The sequence below is a fragment of the Bos javanicus genome, chromosome 1 (genome assembly GCF_032452875.1).
Source record: "Bos javanicus breed banteng chromosome 1, ARS-OSU_banteng_1.0, whole genome shotgun sequence".
Lineage (NCBI taxonomy): Eukaryota > Metazoa > Chordata > Mammalia > Artiodactyla > Bovidae > Bos > Bos javanicus.
Window position 1 is genome coordinate 72,492,733 of NC_083868.1, and position 19,402 is coordinate 72,512,134.

The 19,402-nt window shown below is 37.1% G+C and overlaps 1 protein-coding gene across 5 annotated transcripts in view; it reads left to right on the forward strand.

Moving 5' to 3' along the window:
* Nucleotides 1-19,402, forward strand: part of ACAP2 (ArfGAP with coiled-coil, ankyrin repeat and PH domains 2) — a 175,313-nt gene that overhangs the window by 107,909 nt on the left and 48,002 nt on the right. For all 5 annotated transcript variants that reach the window (XM_061412309.1, XM_061412294.1, XM_061412325.1 and 2 more), the window contains 4 exons: nucleotides 856-1,039; nucleotides 5,838-5,882; nucleotides 10,400-10,495; nucleotides 17,167-17,241. In XM_061412309.1, the coding sequence (XP_061268293.1) occupies nucleotides 856-1,039; nucleotides 5,838-5,882; nucleotides 10,400-10,495; nucleotides 17,167-17,241 (400 nt within the window). The remainder of the gene's footprint in view (nucleotides 1-855; nucleotides 1,040-5,837; nucleotides 5,883-10,399; nucleotides 10,496-17,166; nucleotides 17,242-19,402) is intronic.

Below are 19,402 nucleotides of genomic sequence, written 5' to 3' on the forward strand. Positions count from 1 at the left end.
AGAAAAAACAAATTAACTTTGCCTTTTATGTTTCTGTAATATTAATTTGATAATTCATTTTTTTTCTAATTTTATTTTATTTTTAAACTTTACATAATTGTATTAGTTTTGCCAAATATCAAAATGAATCCACCACAGGTATACATGTGTTCCCCATCCTGAACCCTCCTCCCTCCTCCCTCCCCATACCATCCCTCTGGGTCGTCCCAGTGCACTAGCCCCAAGCATCCAGTATCGTGCATCGAACCTGGACTGGCAACTCGTTTCTTACATGATATTTTACATGTTTCAATGCCATTCTCCCAAATCTTCCCACCCTCTCCCTCTCCCACAGAGTCCATAAGACTGTTCTATACATCAGTGTCTCTTTTGCTGTCTCGTACACCAGGTTATTGTTACCATCTTTCTAAATTCCATATATATGCGTTAGTATACTGTATTTATGTTTTTCCTTCTGGCTTACTTCACTCTGTATAATAGGTTCCAGTTTCATCCACCTTATTAGAACTGATTCATATGTATTCTTTTTAATGGCTGAGTAATACTCCATTGTGTATATGTACCAAAGCTTTCTTATCCATTCATCTGCTGATGGACATCTAGGTTGGAAGCAACCTAGATAATTCATTTTTTAATTTGAATTGTATAAATTTAAGTCAGGAAATGCTAGTTGACTATATTAGGGAATATTATGTGCTCATAGACTAATATATGTATTAGTTGGAAGAACTATTGAGTATCATTGCAAATAAATAAATAAATATGGCAACATAAGAATAAATTTTTCAATGTTATTTTGCTGAAGTGTTTGATCCAGAAAGTTTTATAAAAATTTCACTATTTTAATTTTTTTAGAGATCTCAGAAAATTCAAAGATGCCAAGAAGCAGTTTGAAAAAGTCAGTGAAGAAAAAGAAAATGCGTTAGTAAAAAATGCTCAAGTGCAAAGAAACAAACAGCATGAAGTTGAAGAAGCCACAAACATTCTCACAGCAACAAGAAAATGTTTTCGACACATAGCCCTCGATTATGTACTTCAGGTTTGTTTATTATATGTTTTCAAAAATTGCTTACTAAACATGTTGTTGGGCTTCCCTCATAGCTCAGTTGGTAAAGAATCTGCCAGCAATGCAGGAGACCTGGGTTTGATTCCTGGGTCAGGAAGATCTCCTGGAGAAGGAAATGGCAATCCACTCCAGTATTCTTGCCTGAAAAATCCCATGGACAGAGGAGCCTGGAAGGCTACAGTCCAGGGGGTTGCAGGAGTCTGACATGACTTAGCGACTAAACCACCACCACCAAACATGTCGTTATTTTTGAGTGATTGCATTGAAGGGAATAAATTATGCTATTTCTTTTAGTTTAAAATTAAGCCATGTTCTTTTGTGAAAAATTTTCATGTGTCTGGGTGTTTATCTGCATATGCCCTATACATGTGTGTATACCTTAAGTTCTGATTTCTTCCCCTGTTCAATTAACATTATCTCTTTTCCTTTTCTAAATATCATTAAAAGGATTATTAATTGCTATATTTTATTCTATGGATATACTGTGTCAATTTAATTAATATCCAGTTATTAGATGTATAATTGCCAGTTTTTGCTGGCAATACTTAAAATACAGTTTTCAGTAAATACTTAATGATAATATCTTTGTATATAAATCTCTTGCAACACTTCTGATTATTTCTTTAGAGTGGATTCTAGAGATACAAAGGGCTCACCATATTGCCAAATGAAAAATATTTCTAGAAATAATGTTCTCATATTTGCATTAGGTGCTGCTTTTGAAAAGTAGAGATCGATATTTCATAAGATGCCAGGTGATCTAAGACAGAGAAGTCCCTTTAGATTGTTGACTTAACAATGGTCACAGAGTATTTCGTTAAAAAATCCTGAAGTAACCATATTGCAAATTAGTGATTAAAAACTACCCAGTTAACTTTGCAAAAATAGTAGAAAGTGACCTTATGATTTTTTTCTATTAAATTCCTACTCAGTAAGTGGGAGGATAAATTTTAAAAAGTACAGTCTATTAATTAAAGACTTCTAGAACTTAGCAGCAGCAGCAGAATGGAGTAGTCTGTATTTCCTATTTCCTCTTATCTATCTCACACTTATACCACTTCCTGCTGTAATATGAGCACTGAGATTCTGTCTACCCCATTCTTCTGAAATGGCTTGTGTTAAGGTCTCATTCGTTAGAAATATTTTACTTTTTAACCGACTTGACTATTGTGTTCTATTGAAATAGTAGACTACACTCTCTTTCTTGAGACCTACTTTCATCTTGATCTTAAGCCACTTTCAGGCCGTCATCATAACTTCTGTTTCTTTTCAGTTTCCACCTTGGGTTTCTCTCCTTTGTGCACCTTTGCAATCTGACTTTTAGGGTTCCATCTTTGGTTTTCCTGTTTTCTGACTTTATGATTTTCCTTATAGTTTCATCATGTCCTTTGCTTGAATTATTTCCATATATAGATGATGAAATCTACTTTTCTCCTGAAGTACTTTGTCCCTTTTGCATCCAAAACTGAAATCTGTCTTCTCAAATGGCTTCTTATTTGTTACCAAACTGAGTGGTGTTACCCTCTTAATCATAGAAGCCAGACTTGGAGAATCATACTAGATATTCTCCTCATTCTTAGCTACTACAAGTAATAATCGAAATTGCCTTGAAAAGTTCTGTGTACCTCTTAAATCTGTTCTTTCTCAATCTGCTGCAGCCCGAATTCTTATTGTTTCTTTTCTGGAGTATTAAGATGTTCTCATAAAAATTGATCTTTCCTGCATTACTTTTAACCTGCTCTTTAGCAATCCATTCTGTGTTCTGTGGTCAGAACTACTCAAACTTCTCCCAGCAAATGAGTCATCTTGTCTCTGTTTCCTCTGTGCTGCCGTATTATTGTCATACACATTGCTGTTAGAGCACTTCTCTCATTTATTGTGATTATTTATTAATATGTCTTTCTTACACCTAGATTATATCCCTTCTGTCTAGTCCAGTGGTTAGAAAATAGATAGGTAATGTTTTTTGAAAGAGTGGATGACTTAATTTAAAATTTTATTTGGGGAGGGACAGTTAGCTAAAATATTGATTATTGTCAAATTTACACATTGTAAACTATCCATTTCCTTTGGTGTCCCTCTAGTAGTTTTAAGTTAGGACTTCACCTCTCTTGTAAGTTATTTGTTTGAATTTTTCTAATGAGAACTGTTGTATTATTTCATTATAAGGCCAAACTCTCTGTTTTAGAGAATACTAAGTAATAAATATTCAAATTTACAGTTTGTCATGCTTTAACTTCTCTTAATATTTTAATATACTTTTGTTTTTTCAAGTGTATGCTGTTTTTCATTGTCAAACAGAGGTATTTTTAACATTTTTCTAAGCTTTTACTTAGAGCATATGGAAGTTACTGTTTTAGTTCTCAAAACTGAATAGACCTTGAAACAGACATGCAGAATAAACTAGTGCTTAGGTAAGCAATGTTATTAGATTTTTGGGGGCCTGTTTTTGTTTTCTGCTCAGTGCTTTAAAATTATAACAGGTAAAATATTCACTGGGAAGGACATATTAAAAGGATACATATTCTGTAATCTTTGGAAAGTTTTAGCAAAGAATGAATGATTCTTTTTTGTAAACATTTAATTTCACTAAGTTGATATATAATAACGGACAAAAATAAAATGCTTGTTGTGAATTTCTAAAGTTGGGAGATATACCGTAGAAGGCAAATTTTGTAATTACTGATCTTTCAATAGTTTGGTCTAATTAAAATATTTATTTATGGTCCATTAATTTGTTTAACAAATATTTATTGAGTGCTTAATATATACAACTTGGAGAATACATCTGGGAATAAGGCAAGACCTTGATCTCATGGAGCTTATGTTTTAGCTGGGGAAATGACATAAGTAAATAAAATGTAAGGTAGTTAAGAGTACTAAAAGGAAAATAAATAGGGTTGATACACTAAAGAGTGCTTGAAGGCCTAATTTGAACCTTTGTGAGGAGATAGCATTTAAGTTTGGACCTTATGGATAAGAGCCTTATGCCTGTTTGGGCAGAAAATCATGACATGAGGACAAAACAAATAGTATGAAGGCCTTGAGGTGGGAATAGTCATGGGCTGTGGTTGGAGTACAGAAAAGGGGAATGTACTGTAGTAGAAAATTAGGTTGGAGCGGTAGCAGGAGCCTCTTTACAAAGGGCCTTGTAGGCTACAATAGGGAGATGTAGGTTGGGAAATGGCAACCCACTCCAGTGTTCTTGCCTGGAGAGTCCCAGGGACAGGGGAGCCTAGTGGGCTGCTGTCTACGGGGTCGCACAGAGTCGGACACGACTGAAGCGACTTAGCAGTAGCAACAGCAGCAGGTTGGGAGTTGGAAGACTTTAAGATAAACATACATGATCTTATTTATTGTTCAAAAAAGTACTCTGGTTGCTGTGTGCAGAATGAAGTGTAAAGAGTCAAGAGTGGAAACAAACTAGTTTAGACTATAGTAACAGTCAGGAGTACATCATGCAGATGTACATTATATGCAGAGTATATAATGTACATTATATGCAGAGTACATCATGAGAAACGCTGGGATGGAAGTAGCACAAGCTGGAATCAAGATTGCCGGGAGAAATATCAATAACCTCAGATATGCAGATGACACCACCCTTATGGCAGAAAGTGAAGAGGAACTAAAAAGCTTCTTGATGAAAGTGAAAGTGGAAAGTGAAAAAATTGGCTTAAAGCTCAACATTCAGAAAACTAAGATCATGGCATCCAGTCCCATCACTTCATGGGTAATACATGGGGAAACAGTGGAAACAGTGGCAGACTTTGTTTTTTTGGGCTCCAAAATCACTGCAGATGGTGCCTGCAGCCATGAAATTAAAAGACGCTTACTCCTTGGAAGGAAAGTTATGACCAACCTAGATAGCATATTGAAAAGCAGAGACATTACTTTGCCAATAAAGGTCCGTCTAGTCGAAAGGCTATGGTTTTTCCAGTGGTCATGTATGGATGTGAGAGTTGGACTGTGAAGAAAGCTGAATGCTGAAGAATTGATGCTTTTGAACTGTGGTGTTGGAGAAGACTCTTGAGAGTCCCTTGGACTGCAAGGAGATCCACCCAGTCCATTCTGAAGGAGATCAGCCCTGGGATTTCTTTGGAAGGAATGAAAGTGCTGAAACTCCATTACTTTGGCCACCTCATGCGAAGAGTTGACTCATTGGAAAAGACTCTGATGTTGGGAGGGATTGAGGGCAGGAGGAGAAGGGGACGACAGAGGATGAGATGGCTGGATGGCATCACTGACTCGATGGATGTGAGTCTGAGTGAACTCTGGGAGTTGGTGATGGACAGGGAGGCCTGGCGTGCTGTGATTCATGGGGTTGCAAAGAGTCGGACACGACTGAGCGACCGAACTGAACTAAACTGACTGAACAGTCAGGAAAAGATAATAGCAGTTGGTAGTAGTGATGAAAGTGGTGAGAATTTATATTAAGGATGTATGTTGAAAGAGCAATTAGGTGAGGAGAGTGGAGAAAAGATGAAATTCTAAGAAATTTTAAAGTTATCAAGGTGATAGTTTTATCAGTACAGTACAACATGGCCAGTTTTTCTTTGAGTTGAAAAATGATGAGAGTTTCATTGGTATGTTTGTCTAAAAAATGTTTTTGCAAAAAGCAGGTCTAAAGCTGAAAAAGTCAAACTTTGTTTTTATTTACATTTCTGGAAAAGTAGTAAACCATTAGAATAAGCAAATTTTACAACATTGCATTCTGGATTAGTTTTTTAAATAGTGTATAAGTGATTAACCAAGTTCGTTTTCCCTTCAGATTAATGTCCTTCAATCAAAAAGGAGATCAGAAATCCTGAAATCAGTAAGATATTTATTGAAATGATGTTCTATATATTTTAATATGAAGTTAAATGTATATATTTAAGTGTTTAAAATAGCATCATATGTATGTGTATATATGTTTGTTTGTTTATTGACTTATTTATTCCAAGTTTATAATTGATCTTCTTAATGATGTTTGTATACTCCTTACATGTCACTAAACCACTTTTTTCGTTTGTTTTTTTATGTTACAGTTATTTATATATGTCTCATCCATTAATATATTATAAGTTCCTTAAAGCAGACATTTATATATTTGAGATTGAGAGCATACATAAATAGCATCATTTTATAGAATTTTCCCCTTAGGGTTGTTGATGTATCAGCTTTTTGGAATGCAGGTAGAAAACAAACAAGTTGAAATTTGAAGGCGTGAGAACAGTGATTTTCTTATTTGCCTTTTTTTTTTTTTTGTCTTAAAGCTAACAAGGAGGTGGGCAGAGGGTGGTAGTGGTATGGACATTATAGTCTTTTGTATTTTGAGACCCTAGAAATAATTTCTTCTCTGATTTTGTTCACTGAAAATTTTTTTCCTTCTAAAGGTTTACTGAAATTGTTCTTGATCCTTGTCCCCAGCTAGCTTTTTCCTAAATTCTGTTAATATTTATGTTATTTCTTATCAGATGAGTACATTATACTTCCTGTTTACATCAACTTCCTTTTGGAGACTGAGAGCAGTGTGTATTATTTGTAGAAAATTAGAAAATAATATGTATGAAGAAAGAATAAAAGTGCTACAAATGCTACTACCAAGAGAGAACCACTGTTGTGGCTGATGTAATTTTTGTCTTTTTTATGTGTATGTGTGTGCCTATTTGTGTGTGTACATGAACATTTATATCTACCTTTTAAAATGCTGTTTAATTTTTTTAAAGCAAAACAAAATAGGAATCTGAACATACTCTTCTGTAATTTTTTTTTGTACTAATACACTCCAAAATCATCATGTGTTATTAAATATTTTTTTATTTAATGATGACTTTTCTGGCTAGATAGAATTCTTCCTTGTGAATATAGTAGAGGTCCGTCTAGTCAAGGCTATGATTTTTCCAGTGGTTCATGTATGGATGTGAGAGTTGGACTGTGAAGAAAGCTGAGTGCCGAAGAATTGATGCTTTTGAACTGTGGTGTTGGAGAAGACTCTTGAGAGTCCCTTGGACTGCAAGGAGATCCAACCAGTCCATTCTGAAGGAGATCTGTCCTGGGTGTTCTTTGGAAGGAATGATGCTAAAGCTGAAACTCCAGTACTTTGGCCACCTCATGCGAAGAGTTGACTCATTGGAAAAGACTGATGCTGGGAGGGATTGAGGGCAGGAGGAGAAGGGGACGACAGAGGATGAGATGGCTGGATGGCATCACCGACTCGATGGACGTGAGTTTGAGTAAACTCCGGGAGTTGGTGATGGACAGGGAGGCCTGGCATGCTGCAATTCACGGGGTCGCAAAGAGTCGGACACGACTGGGTGACTGAACTGAACTGAACTGAGCAAACATTTTTTTGAAGGGCCTGGTAGTAAACATACTAGATTTGGGGGTCCATAAGCCTCTTGATGAAAGTGAAAGTGGAGAGTGAAAAAGTTGGCTTAAAGCTCAACATTCAGAAAACGAAGGTCATGGCATCCTGTCCCACCACTTCATGGGAAATAGATGGGGAAACAGTGGAAACAGTGTCCGACTTTATTTTTCTGGGCTCCAAAATCACTACAGATGGTGACTGCAGCCATAAAAGACGCCTACTCCTTGGAAGGAAAGTTATGACCAACCTAGATAGCATATTCAAAAGCAGAGACATTACGTTGCCAAAAAGTTTCGTCTAGTCAAGGTTATGGTTTTTCCTGTGGTCATGTATGGATGTGAGAGTTGGACTGTGAAGAAGGCTGAGCGCCGAAGAATTGATGCTTTTGAACTGTGGTGTTGGAGAAGACTCTTGAGAGTCCCTTGGACTGCAGGGAGATCCACCTAGTCCATTCTGAAGGAGATCAGCCCTGGGATTTCTTTGGAAGGAATGATGCTAAAGCTGAAACTCTAGTACTTTGGCCACCTCATGCGAAGAATTGACTCATTGGAAAAGACTCTGATGCTGGGAGGGATTGGGGGCAGGAGGAGAAGGGGATGACAGAGGATGAGATGGCTGGATGGCATCACTGACTCGATGGACATGAGTCTGAGTGACTCCGGGAGTTGGTGATGGACAGGGAGGCCTGGCGTGCTGCGATTCATGGGGTTGCAAAGAGCCGGACACAACTGAGTGACTGATCTGATCTGATCTGATGATCTGTGTTGCGGTTGCTCAGCTGTGCTATTGTAATGAGAAAGAAGTCATAGACAGTATGTAAATGAATGGCATGACTGTTCCAGTATCAACATGGAAGTTAGAATTTTACATAATTTCTACGTCATTAATATATTGTGTCTTTTTTTTCATTTTCGTTAACCGTTTAAAAATGCAAAAACCATTGTTAGCCCGTTGGCCATCCAAAAACAGGTAGTGGGGTTGGATATATTTTGTGGGTTACAGTTTTGACCTTGTTCAGTTCAGTCGCTCAGTCGTGTTTTTTTGCGACCCCATGGACTGCAGCATGCCAGGCCTCCCTGTCCATCACCAACTCCCGGCGTTTACCCAAACTCATGTCCATTGAGTCAGTGATGCCATCCAGTCATCTCATCTCTGTCGTCCCCTTCTCCTCCAACCTTCAATCTTTCCCAGCATCAGGGTCTTTTATAGTCACTCAGTTCTTTGCATCAGGTGGTCAGCGTGTTGGAGTTTCAGCTTCAACATCAGTCCTCCCAGTGAACACTGATTTCAATGAAGGACTGATTTCCTTTAGGATGAACTGGGTGGATCTCCTTGCAGTCCAAGGGACTCTCAAAAGTCTTCTCCAACACCACAGTTCAAAAGCATCAATTCTTTGGTGCTCAGCTTTCTTCACAGTCCAACTCTCACATCCATACATGACTACTGGAAAAACCATAGCTTTGACATGACAGACCTTTGTTGGCAAAGTAATGTCTCTGCTTTTTAATATTCTGACCTTGAATATTATCATAGATTAACTTTACCCTTTAAAGGACTTTTGAGTAATTTCCCTGTTTTTGACATGAAATGTAGCATTATATAGTGATCATCCTAATGAATAATATGATTATTTCCTTCAGATAGATTAAGGTAAGATATTACTTAGAGAATTTAAGCATTTATTGAGACTTTTTAAAAAGTACCCTCAAGTTATAAGGGTTACACAAAATTTTCACTAATAGTGTGTGAGAGTGAACATTTCTGCATCTTTTAACAACACTGGGTGTTGATTTTTCCCACTCTACCCATAATTTGATAGATAGAAAATTTCATCTTATTGTTTAATTTTGGATTTCTTTGATATAAATGAGTATGATTGTCCCCCTTCCTCTCCCCCCCTTTTTTCTTGGTCATTTATGTTTTCTGTTTATATCCTTTGTCTCTTTTCCTGTTGGGATCTTCATGTTTTTTAGATTAATTTGTAACATCTCTTACCTACTAAGACTATTAACCCTTTGTCATATGCTTTTTCCTAGTTTATTGTTTATCTTTTAATACACTTATTATGCATTTTGATGTGCAGGCATATTGTACATTTTTATGTACTTGTAACTATCCTTCTTTATATATAATTATATATATATATATATATAAATTAAGCATAATTTTAAAAAATCATATTCACGAAGTTGTACAACTGACATCTAATTCCAGAATCGTCTTTTAGTGAGCTTTGTCCTTTTGTCATTGTTTTTTATTTTATTGGTTTTTCTCTTTCAAAATAATTTTTTTTCAAGGATTCTTGAGTATTAAGGACCTTATGACCTATTTTAGATTTCAGAGAACTAAGCAGATGTCTCTCTTTGCTAAAAATAACATGGCTATTCAGAGGATTCTTTCAGTCCTGTGATTGAGTTATTTAATTCCTTCTAATGTGAAAACTTAACTAATAAAAATGAGTTTTTTTTTTCTCTCATGAATAGTTAAAATATAGGAAAACAGAAAAAAATTTAACCCATTAATGACAGTTTTGGATTTTTGGAATGAATATAACAAAATCTCCATATTGGCAAAGCCTGTTGCCTCATTTTATTTTGGTATTTTTGAGAAAAAAATGAGCATTCCCCTATTTCATGTTTAATGATCTGCAGGTTGTAAAGTGTTTGTGATTGTTTTGAGAGCTTATATCACCTTCTAATCTTTTGATGTTTTATTTGTAATTTAAGATTTGCCAATGAGTTTTGTTGAAAGATACATAGACATTTTATAATGTACCTGAAAAGATGGTGATGCTATTGAAAACTTGATTTTTTGAATTATTGCAACCTTTTAAGAAAAATGTTTCAGCTTAATTTTAAATAGTTTGATATTTTGTGCTCTGGTGAAATAATTTTTTAACAATACATACGATCAGAATTTAAGTTTCAGAATGTTTATTTAAGAATTGATTCAAAAATGGTGATCATTTTTTCCTCCTTTAGATGTTATCCTTTATGTATGCCCATTTGGCTTTCTTCCATCAAGGATATGATCTGTTTAGTGAACTTGGGCCCTATATGAAGGATCTTGGTGCACAGGTAATGTGCTGTACTTCTTGTTTCTGTGTTATATGCCAATATCTGTATTTTTTTTTAAGTGTATATATTTGACATTTTCATTTCAGGTATACAGTAAAATAATTTAATATGTTAGTATGTATATACTGCACAATGATCATCACCATATAAATCTAGTTAACATCTACCTTACATAGTTATACATTTTTTTTTCTGATGAGAACTTTTAAGATCTACTCTCTTAGCAACTTTCACATATATAAAACACTATTATTAACTATAAATACCATGTTGTCTTTGACATCCCCAGGAGTTGTTTATTTTACAGCTGGAAGTTTTGTACCTTTTGACCCTCATCTCCCATTTTGCCCACCCCCAAAACCCACCGCTAGCAACCTCCAATCTGTTCTTTCTATGAGTTCTTTTTTTTTTTTAATTCCACTTATCAGTTCATTCCCATCACACAGTAGTTGTCTTTCTCTGTCTGACTTATTTAACTTAGTGTAACGCCCTCAGCATCCATCCATGTTGCAAAAGGCAGCCTTCCCCATTTTTTATGGGTTAATAATACTGCATTGTATATTAATATCACATTTTTGAATTCGTCTATTGATGGACACTTAGGTTACTTTCATATCTTGGCTAAGTAATGCTTCAGTGAATGTGGGTACGCAGATACCTTTTCGAGTTAGTGTCTTCATTTCCTTCAGATAAATGCCCATGAGTGGAATTGCTGGATCATATTGTAGTTCTATTTTTATTTTTTTGAGGAACCTCCTTACTGTTCTTAATGGTGGCTGCACCAATTTCATTTTCCTCATCAGTACACAAGGGTTCCCTTTTCTCCACATCCTTGACAATCTTGTCTTTGATGACAGCCATTCTAACAGATGTGAGGGGATATCTCATTGTGGTTTTAATTTAGAAGTCCTTCATGATTAGTGACGTTTGCTCCCTTGTTTGCCATCTGTGTGTTTTCCATGGGAAAATGTCTATTTAGGTCCTCTCCTCATTTTTTAATTGGATTTTTTTTTTTTTAGCTGTTGCATTGTCTTGAGTTCTTTATATATTTTATATATCAACCTCTTATGAAGTATATGATTTGTAAATATCTTCTGCCATTTGGTAGGTTGCATTTCCATTTTGATGATGCTTTGCTGTGCAGAAACTTTTTAGTTTGATGTAGTTTGAGTTGTTTGTTTTGTAGTCTTTGTTCTAGTACCTGTATTTTTAAAGAGATTAAGCAAATTGGGAAATTTGACATTTCATTTATTTAGTGTAGAAGTTTGGTGTTTTTATAGCAGATTTATGTGAGTCCAGTGTGTAACCAAAAATGAGATTAAAGTTAAAGAATATGTTGTAGATAGTTATATAAGGGTACTGAGAAGAAGAGTTTTAAAACAAAGTGTTTGTTTTACAGTATACATAGCTGGATTTATTTTTTTGTTTCTTACATTTGGATTATTGAGTTACTATCCTAATTGGTATTTTATTTTAGTTATAACTCTTTTTTATTTTCAAAGATATTTGCGTTTTGCTATTTTAAATAATAAAATTTTATTTTTAACGTATTTATTTATTTATTTGCCTGCCCTGGGTTTTAGTTGTGGCAGGCATATGGGATCTAGTTCCCTAACCAGGGATCGGATCTGGCCCCCTGCATTGGGAGCATGGAATCCCAGCCACTGGACCACCAGGGAAGTCCCTGAATAATAATAAAGTTTAGAATTTTAAGATTAAAGAACTCTAGGTAACTTTTTCATTTTATACACACATAGACATGCATGAATTATATATAAGAACATTATATAGAAATTTTGTTATGTCCAAATTATTTTTGATTATCTGATCAGAACTTCAGGCTTCCTTGATGGCTCAGTGGTAAAAAGTCCACCTGCCAATGCAGGAGACACAGGTTCGATCCCTGGGTTGGGAAGATCCACTGGAGAAGGAAATGGCAACCCACTCCTGTATTCTTGCCTGGGAAATCCCATAGACAGAAGAGCCTGATGGGCTCCAGTCCATGGGGTTGCAAAAGATTCGGACACGACTGAGCAACTAAACAATAGCAACAATCAGAATTTCATGTTAAATATGTTCCCAGACATTCTTTTTTTGTTGACTGGTGAGTTTCCTGGATTTCTGTCAATTTTCAGTTGGTTTTCTTTCCCAAAGTGGTTCAGATTACTTTTCAAGGAAAGGGATTAAGGATGAAAAATAGAGTTTAGAGAAATGGGGAAAAAGTAAGAGCAAAATGATAATTGCATTCGTTGACCAAAAATAAATATGGTGCATGCATGCGTGTGTGTGTGTGTGTGTGTGTGTGTGTGTTGGGCTGTTGTGGGGGAAAGGTGGTGTGTAAGGTATATGTCATGAATTATAGAATTGCTCTTCCTTGCCTCTATAGAGCTGAATCTACTGGAAGAAAATAACAAATTACCACACTATTAAATCTCTGTGCTAAGTGCCCGATCTGGGTATATAAATTGAGATTAGATTTTGTTTGCATGTGATAGAAAACCACAAACAGCAGGAGCTTTAAACAGGATAGAATTTTATTGCTTTTATGTAAAATCAAAGGTCTAATATGCTGCTGCTGCTGCTAAGTCACTTCAGTCGTGTCCGACTCTGTGCGACTCCATAGATGGCAGCCCTCCAGGCTCCCCGTCCCTGGGATTCTCCAGGCAAGAACACTGGAGTGGGTTGCCATTTCCTTCTCCAATGCATGAAAGTGAAAAGTGAAAGTGAAGTCGCTCAGCCGTGTCTGACCCTCAGCCTTCCAGGCTCCTCCCTCTGTGGTATTTTCCAGGCAAGAGTACTGGAGTGGGGTGCCATTGCCTTCTCCGAAAGGTCTAGTATTGTGGTCACTTAATCTGTAGGGACCCAGGCTTATTATATCTTTGGATTCTGCCTAATGGTTCAGAGTGGTTTATCAGGCTTTAGCCATCATATCCAAATTGTAGCCAATAGGGTGGAGGGGAAAAGAAAGATTTGTTCCCTCTCTTTCAGCATAGTTCCCAGGGATTGTATATGCCACTTCTGCATATGTTCCATTGTCCCATTAGCTTCAAGGAAAGCTGGGAAATAGTGTTAATGCATGTAACTATGTTAACCTACTAGAATTTGGGGATTTTGTTGATAAGAAAGGAAGAGAGAATGGATATGGGAGATGGATAGCGGTCTCCACCACATATGTTACTGCAACGTATAAGTAGTATATCCAACCCAGATCTGGGAAGAAGACAGGACCTTCCTAGGCCCTTGGTGTTGTGTATTAGTTGCTCAGTTGTGTCCGACTCTGCGACCTATGGACTGTAGCCCACCAGGCCCCAGGCTCCTCAACTACTACTTGAAAGTCCATGAAATTCTCCAGGCAGGAATACTGGAGGGGCTTGCCATTCCCTTCTTGAGGGGATCTTTCTGACACAGGGATCAAACCCGGCTCCCTTGCATTGTGAGCAGATTCTTTATCATCTGAGCCACCAGGGAAATCCTCTAGGTACTACTGACATCTTAGCAAACATTAGATTTTACCCTCATCTTACATTAAGTATAATATTAAAAAAATGCATTGGATTGTAGTTGACTAGTGTCAATAATTGTATATTTTGACATTTATTAATTTCAGTTTTGCAGTTTTTACCCTTCCAGGTCTCAAGTAATTTTGCATGTCCCTGAGAAGCATCTAAACTCTAGTGCCTATAGTGTTTGGCCTGGTTGGAGGTGCCAGTTTATGGTATCTGGAGTTAGGGTCATGGCAGTAGGGGTGGAGATAAATAGAGTTGAGGAATATGTACTCAATTCGAGAGTGGAGGGACATGAGAAGCTTAAATGTATTGAGTTTGGGAATAGGACATCTAACTGGGTATATCTAGAATTCAAGAGAGAGAAACATTAAAAAAGTCAATAATATATAATTGCTAATTGCAGTCACAGAAGTATATGAATTGAACCGAGGAGAGTTAATAGATATTTCAAAAACATCAACCTATTTAAAAAAAGATAAGTGACCAAGCACCATGCCTAATACTTTTAATTTTGAAAATTAAGGTCCACAAGTGTGGAATAAAAGAGAATTTGACTTGGGACAGATTCCTCAGAATGACCTACTTTTAAGAAATGGCTAGGTAAGAGGGCTCCATGAGAACATTGATGGGAGAGAGGTGGAAGACCAGGAGACCATGGTAGCAAAAGACAAGGAGAGAGTGTCTGAGAAAGATGTGGGTGGTTGTCAGTTCAAGGACTGGAAGGAAGGGTGAGTAAGCCTAGGACTGAGAATTGCCTCTTAGATTTAGCAACAAGAAGGTTATTTGTTACTTCTGTTGGAGTTGAGGGTCGAAGAGGTAAAAGCTAAATTACCATGGATAGATGAATATGATATGGGCAAATGGAGAATAGGGAGAATTTTTTAAGAAGTTGTATTGTGAAGGAAAGAGAGAGAGAAGTTGGTATCTAGAGAGGAGTGTGGGCTTTAGGAAGATTTTATTTAAGGTATTATTCTATTTATTACATTTGCACAAATCTAAAACAAGTGGGAATGGGAGAATTTGAAAAGCCGAAGTAGTATTGAAACTTGAGGTGGTAGACGTGGACAAAATTCAGAACATAAGTACAGGATTGGGGGCACCTGGTTGGTTATAGGCGTCTATTAACCTCATATGTGCAATACTCACAGAAACACGGGGCACATGCTGCTTTGCTCCAGTTCTCTTCCTGATCCAGTATCCATCCCCTAGAGGATAGGACTGCCAGCCTTTGCATCTCTCCAACTCATTCGTCCTCCAACACTTCACCGTGTTGAAAGATATCTTTTTCTTTATACGTTTGCTCCGACAGAGGGAGAGAAATTTTTTCTCTTTTCTGCTGCAATAGCAGTGGAGTGGGATACAGTTGAGAAATTTACTACCAATTTGACAATTTACTACCATCACTGGCACTGTAGTACTGGTGTGGAAGGTGCGTGCGTGCAAGTTTTAAAATATCAGTTTGAATCTTGGAAGTGCCTTTCTGCTGCATTTCAGCCTGAATGTATGAAAAACATTTATATGTCATTCAATTAAAGGCTTTAAAAGCAGGATACAATGATTATTTCACTCATTCACTATAAAAAACCGTTGAGGACAGTTTCCTGGTGCAGCATTACCTGTTACATCAGCGTGACATGTCACTGTGGTGTGTGTGCCTTTGGTCCAAAAGCGGAGTAGTATAGTTGCCGTCTAAAGAAAGTAGTTTGTAGTAGTGATAGTTCTGTTTCCATATATCTTCTTTTGGATCTTTATTATTATTCAGTGATATTAAGATTCTGTGGCCAGAATTAGTCTCCTGTAGGGGAAAAAAAACCATTTGTGGTAGAGAGTCAATAAACATCACATAGTCTTTTAAGAAGGCCTATTTCAGTTTTGTTTTTAAAAGATATCAATGAAAGCATCTTTCTCCATACTTTGTTGATATCAACATATATAGTCATTTATCACACATCAGTCAGTTCAAGGTGATGGGTGTTCAAAGATGAAATGACGTACATCACTGTTTAGAATAATAGACACACCTAATGGAATATTTTATTTATTTTCTTTTGAAATTTTTATTTTGTATTGGGGTGTAGCTGATTAACAATGTTTTAATAGTTTCAGGTGAACAGTGAAGGGACTTAGCCATATGTATAAACGTATTCATTCTTTCTCAAACCTCCCTCCCGTACAGACTGCCACGTAACATATAGCATTAACCATGTGCTATATATTAGGTCCTTGTTGGTTAACCATTTTAGATATATTTTAAATATATTTAAATATAGCAGTGTGTACATGTCCATCCAAAACCCCCTAACTATCCCTTCCCCTGAAAATAAGTTCATTTTCTAACTTTATGAGTCTCTTGAAATATTTTAAACCTAATTGTTTGTTACTCCAGCAAAGAGGAATTCAGGAAACTAGTACTTTTGTATTAATACTGGAAATCAGGTATTTCGCTTCTGATGGAAGGAACAAGAATGAAATGGGATTTTATGATTTCATAAGTTTTAAAATTTTTTTTAAAGAAAAATTGATGATTTTATACCTTAACCTAAGGAATGACTTCTTTCCTGTTTTATTCTACTCTACTCTATTCTATTTTCTTTCTCTTTTATCTGTTGAGTTATTTTTTCTGCCTTTTAGATTTTATTATAATACTAGGAAGCCAGCTTGAAAGCATCATGCATTTTGAATGATTGGAAGTGTCTGTTATGTTGAACTTGTGAGTGCCAGCACCCACTAAATTAGCTGCTAGATTTTGCTATTTGGGGGAAAAAAAAATCGGAAAAAAAAATCACCAGTGTATCTTCTTTCTGTCTTTGATAGTAACTGCTAGCATTGCTGAGCGTATCAGCTGGCCACTTAATCTAGAGTCATTCTCCTTAATTCAAGGAGTGAACTCGTTATCATTGTTGTACCCTAGGCAAGGCCACCTGTCCCAATTGCTTGATATGTGATTGTTCTCAGAAACATTTTCCCTAGAGGAGTTTTAGACATTCTCAAAGAGGATATGAAACCAGAAAAAAAAGAACTTTCATTTTATGGTTGTAGCCAAAATGCCTTTTTAGGTAAACCTAAGTTGACTGACTTATTTGGAATATGATTTTTGAAAAGTAACTGTATCTTTCTTTTTCAACTTTTAAGTCTCTCTTATTTACTCTTTATTTTCTTTTGCAGTTGGATCGACTGGTTGTAGATGCAGCAAAGGAGAAAAGAGAAATGGAGCAAAAACATTCCACCATTCAACAAAAGGTACTTGAGGGGAGAAGTTAGAGATGATTAATTCCCTTTTTACACAATTTTTTGGTTATTGGTTTCAGCAAGGTATCACATTGAAATAAATCCTTTGAATTGCCTTAATAATTAAATTTATAGATGAATTCCTCCTTTTTTTGTAAAGCATAAAATATTTTTCCAGTGTTGAGGTATGTATTTTATTATTCTTTTATATCAAAATATTTGAGAGCCATGCTCTTGAACAAGTTTATAAAAACGTCAGTCTCTTAGGGCCTTAACTGATTTAAAGGTGGCCCTTGCGTGCTAAGTCACTTCAGCTGTGTACAACTCTTTTCGACCCTATGGACTGCAGCTTGCCAGGCTCTTCTGTCCATGGAATTCTCCAGACTAGAATACTGGAGTGAGTTGCCATTTCCTTCTCCAGGGCATCTTCTTGACCCAGGGATTGAACCTGCGCCTCTTAGGTCTCTTGCATTGGCCAGTGGGTTCATTACCACTCGGGCCACCTGGGAAGACCCTTCAGTGTTCAGTTCAGTGGCTCAGTTGTGTCTGACTCTTTGCGACCCCATGAATCGCAGCAGGCCAGGCCTCCCTGTCCATCACCAACTCCCGGAGTTCACTCAGACTCACATCCATCGAGTCAGTGATGCCATCCAGCCATCTCATCCTCTGTCGTCCCCTTCTCCTCCTGCCCCCAATCTCTCCCAGCATCAGAGTCTTTTCCGATGAGTCAACTCTTCGCATGAGGTGACCAAAGTACTGGAGTTTCAGCTTTAGCATCATTCCTTCCACGTCCGCCCCTGACCTCGGACGTGGGGTAGCTCCTCCCGGCCTCTGCCCCTGACCTCGGACGTGGGGTAACTCCTCTTGGCCGCCGCCCCTTGGTCATGGGGTCCTCCCGGCTTCTGCTCCTGACCTTGGACGTGGGGTAGCTCATCTCGGCCGCCCTCTGTGCGCCGTCGCAGCCGCCCGCGCTCTGTGCCGGGAAGGCCCTTAGTTAGATTTTAAAATGCTGCTTATAGTTTCAGCTAGGAATCACCAGGGCTTCCCAGGTGGAGCAAGTGGTAAAGAACCCACCTGCCAATGCAGGAGACACAAGAGACGTGGGTTCGATCCCTGGGTCAGAAAGATCCCCTGAAGGAGGGCACGGCAACCCACTCTAGTATTCTTGCCTGGAGAATTCCAGGGGCAGGGCAGCCTGGCAGGCTACAGTCCATAGGGACGCAAAGAGTCATACATGACTAAAGCGACCTAGCCTGCATGCGCGCAAGATATCACCAACCCCTGTAAAATGTGTGTGTGTGTATGTGTGTATGGAAGGTAGCGGTGGTTGATGGAGCGTAGGTGGAGGTGAACAGAAGTTGAAGAACACCAAAGTACCTGTGTGTGTGTGTGTTACTAGGAATTTCCAGCTGCAGTCACTCTAAGGCAACACTTACCCTCTCAAGTAATGCTGAAATTTCACTTGCATTTCTTGTTAACTTACCTAAGCCTAGGTAAAGTAATATCTGAAAAATATGTATTTAAAAATGAATATTAAAAAAAGATTTAAATATGTAACCAGGTTTTATTTCTGTGTGCTAAAAGCTTTGAATATGATATACCTGGAACTCAGTATAATGGTATTTTATACAGTCGTCAGTGTAGTTTTTTTTTTGTATGTGTAGTCATCTGAAAATAAAAGAATAGAACCGGCGGTTGAATGTGTGTAAAAAATATGTGAAAAGATGTCTTCTGTACTTACCTGGCAGAGCAATACCACGATTATGAGGGTAGTTTTCCCAAGGGGAGGCTTTTTCATCCCTCTCCTGCAATTTCCCCAAGTGTGGGAAACATGACTGCATAAATTTTGGTAGTGGGGGACTGCCATCACAACCTCTCTAAAAAGACAAAAAAAAAAGATGTCATCTAGTATTGCTTTAAGAAATCTATCCTCTTGGTATCGAGCAGTCAAATCAACTTTTGTTATGGTTTATTTAGAATTTAAAATTCCAGTAAACTAGATCTAATATAGAAGATGTCAGTGAAAAAAAAAAATGAAAGTGAAATCAGTAATAAAAGTTAGATTTTTTTTGGTCATGTGTTGTTAATACTCAAAGAGAAGCATTTTTTAAAAAGGGGAAGATAATGTTTTTTGGTAAATGTTTAATGGTAAATGATAATGTTTTTTGGTAAT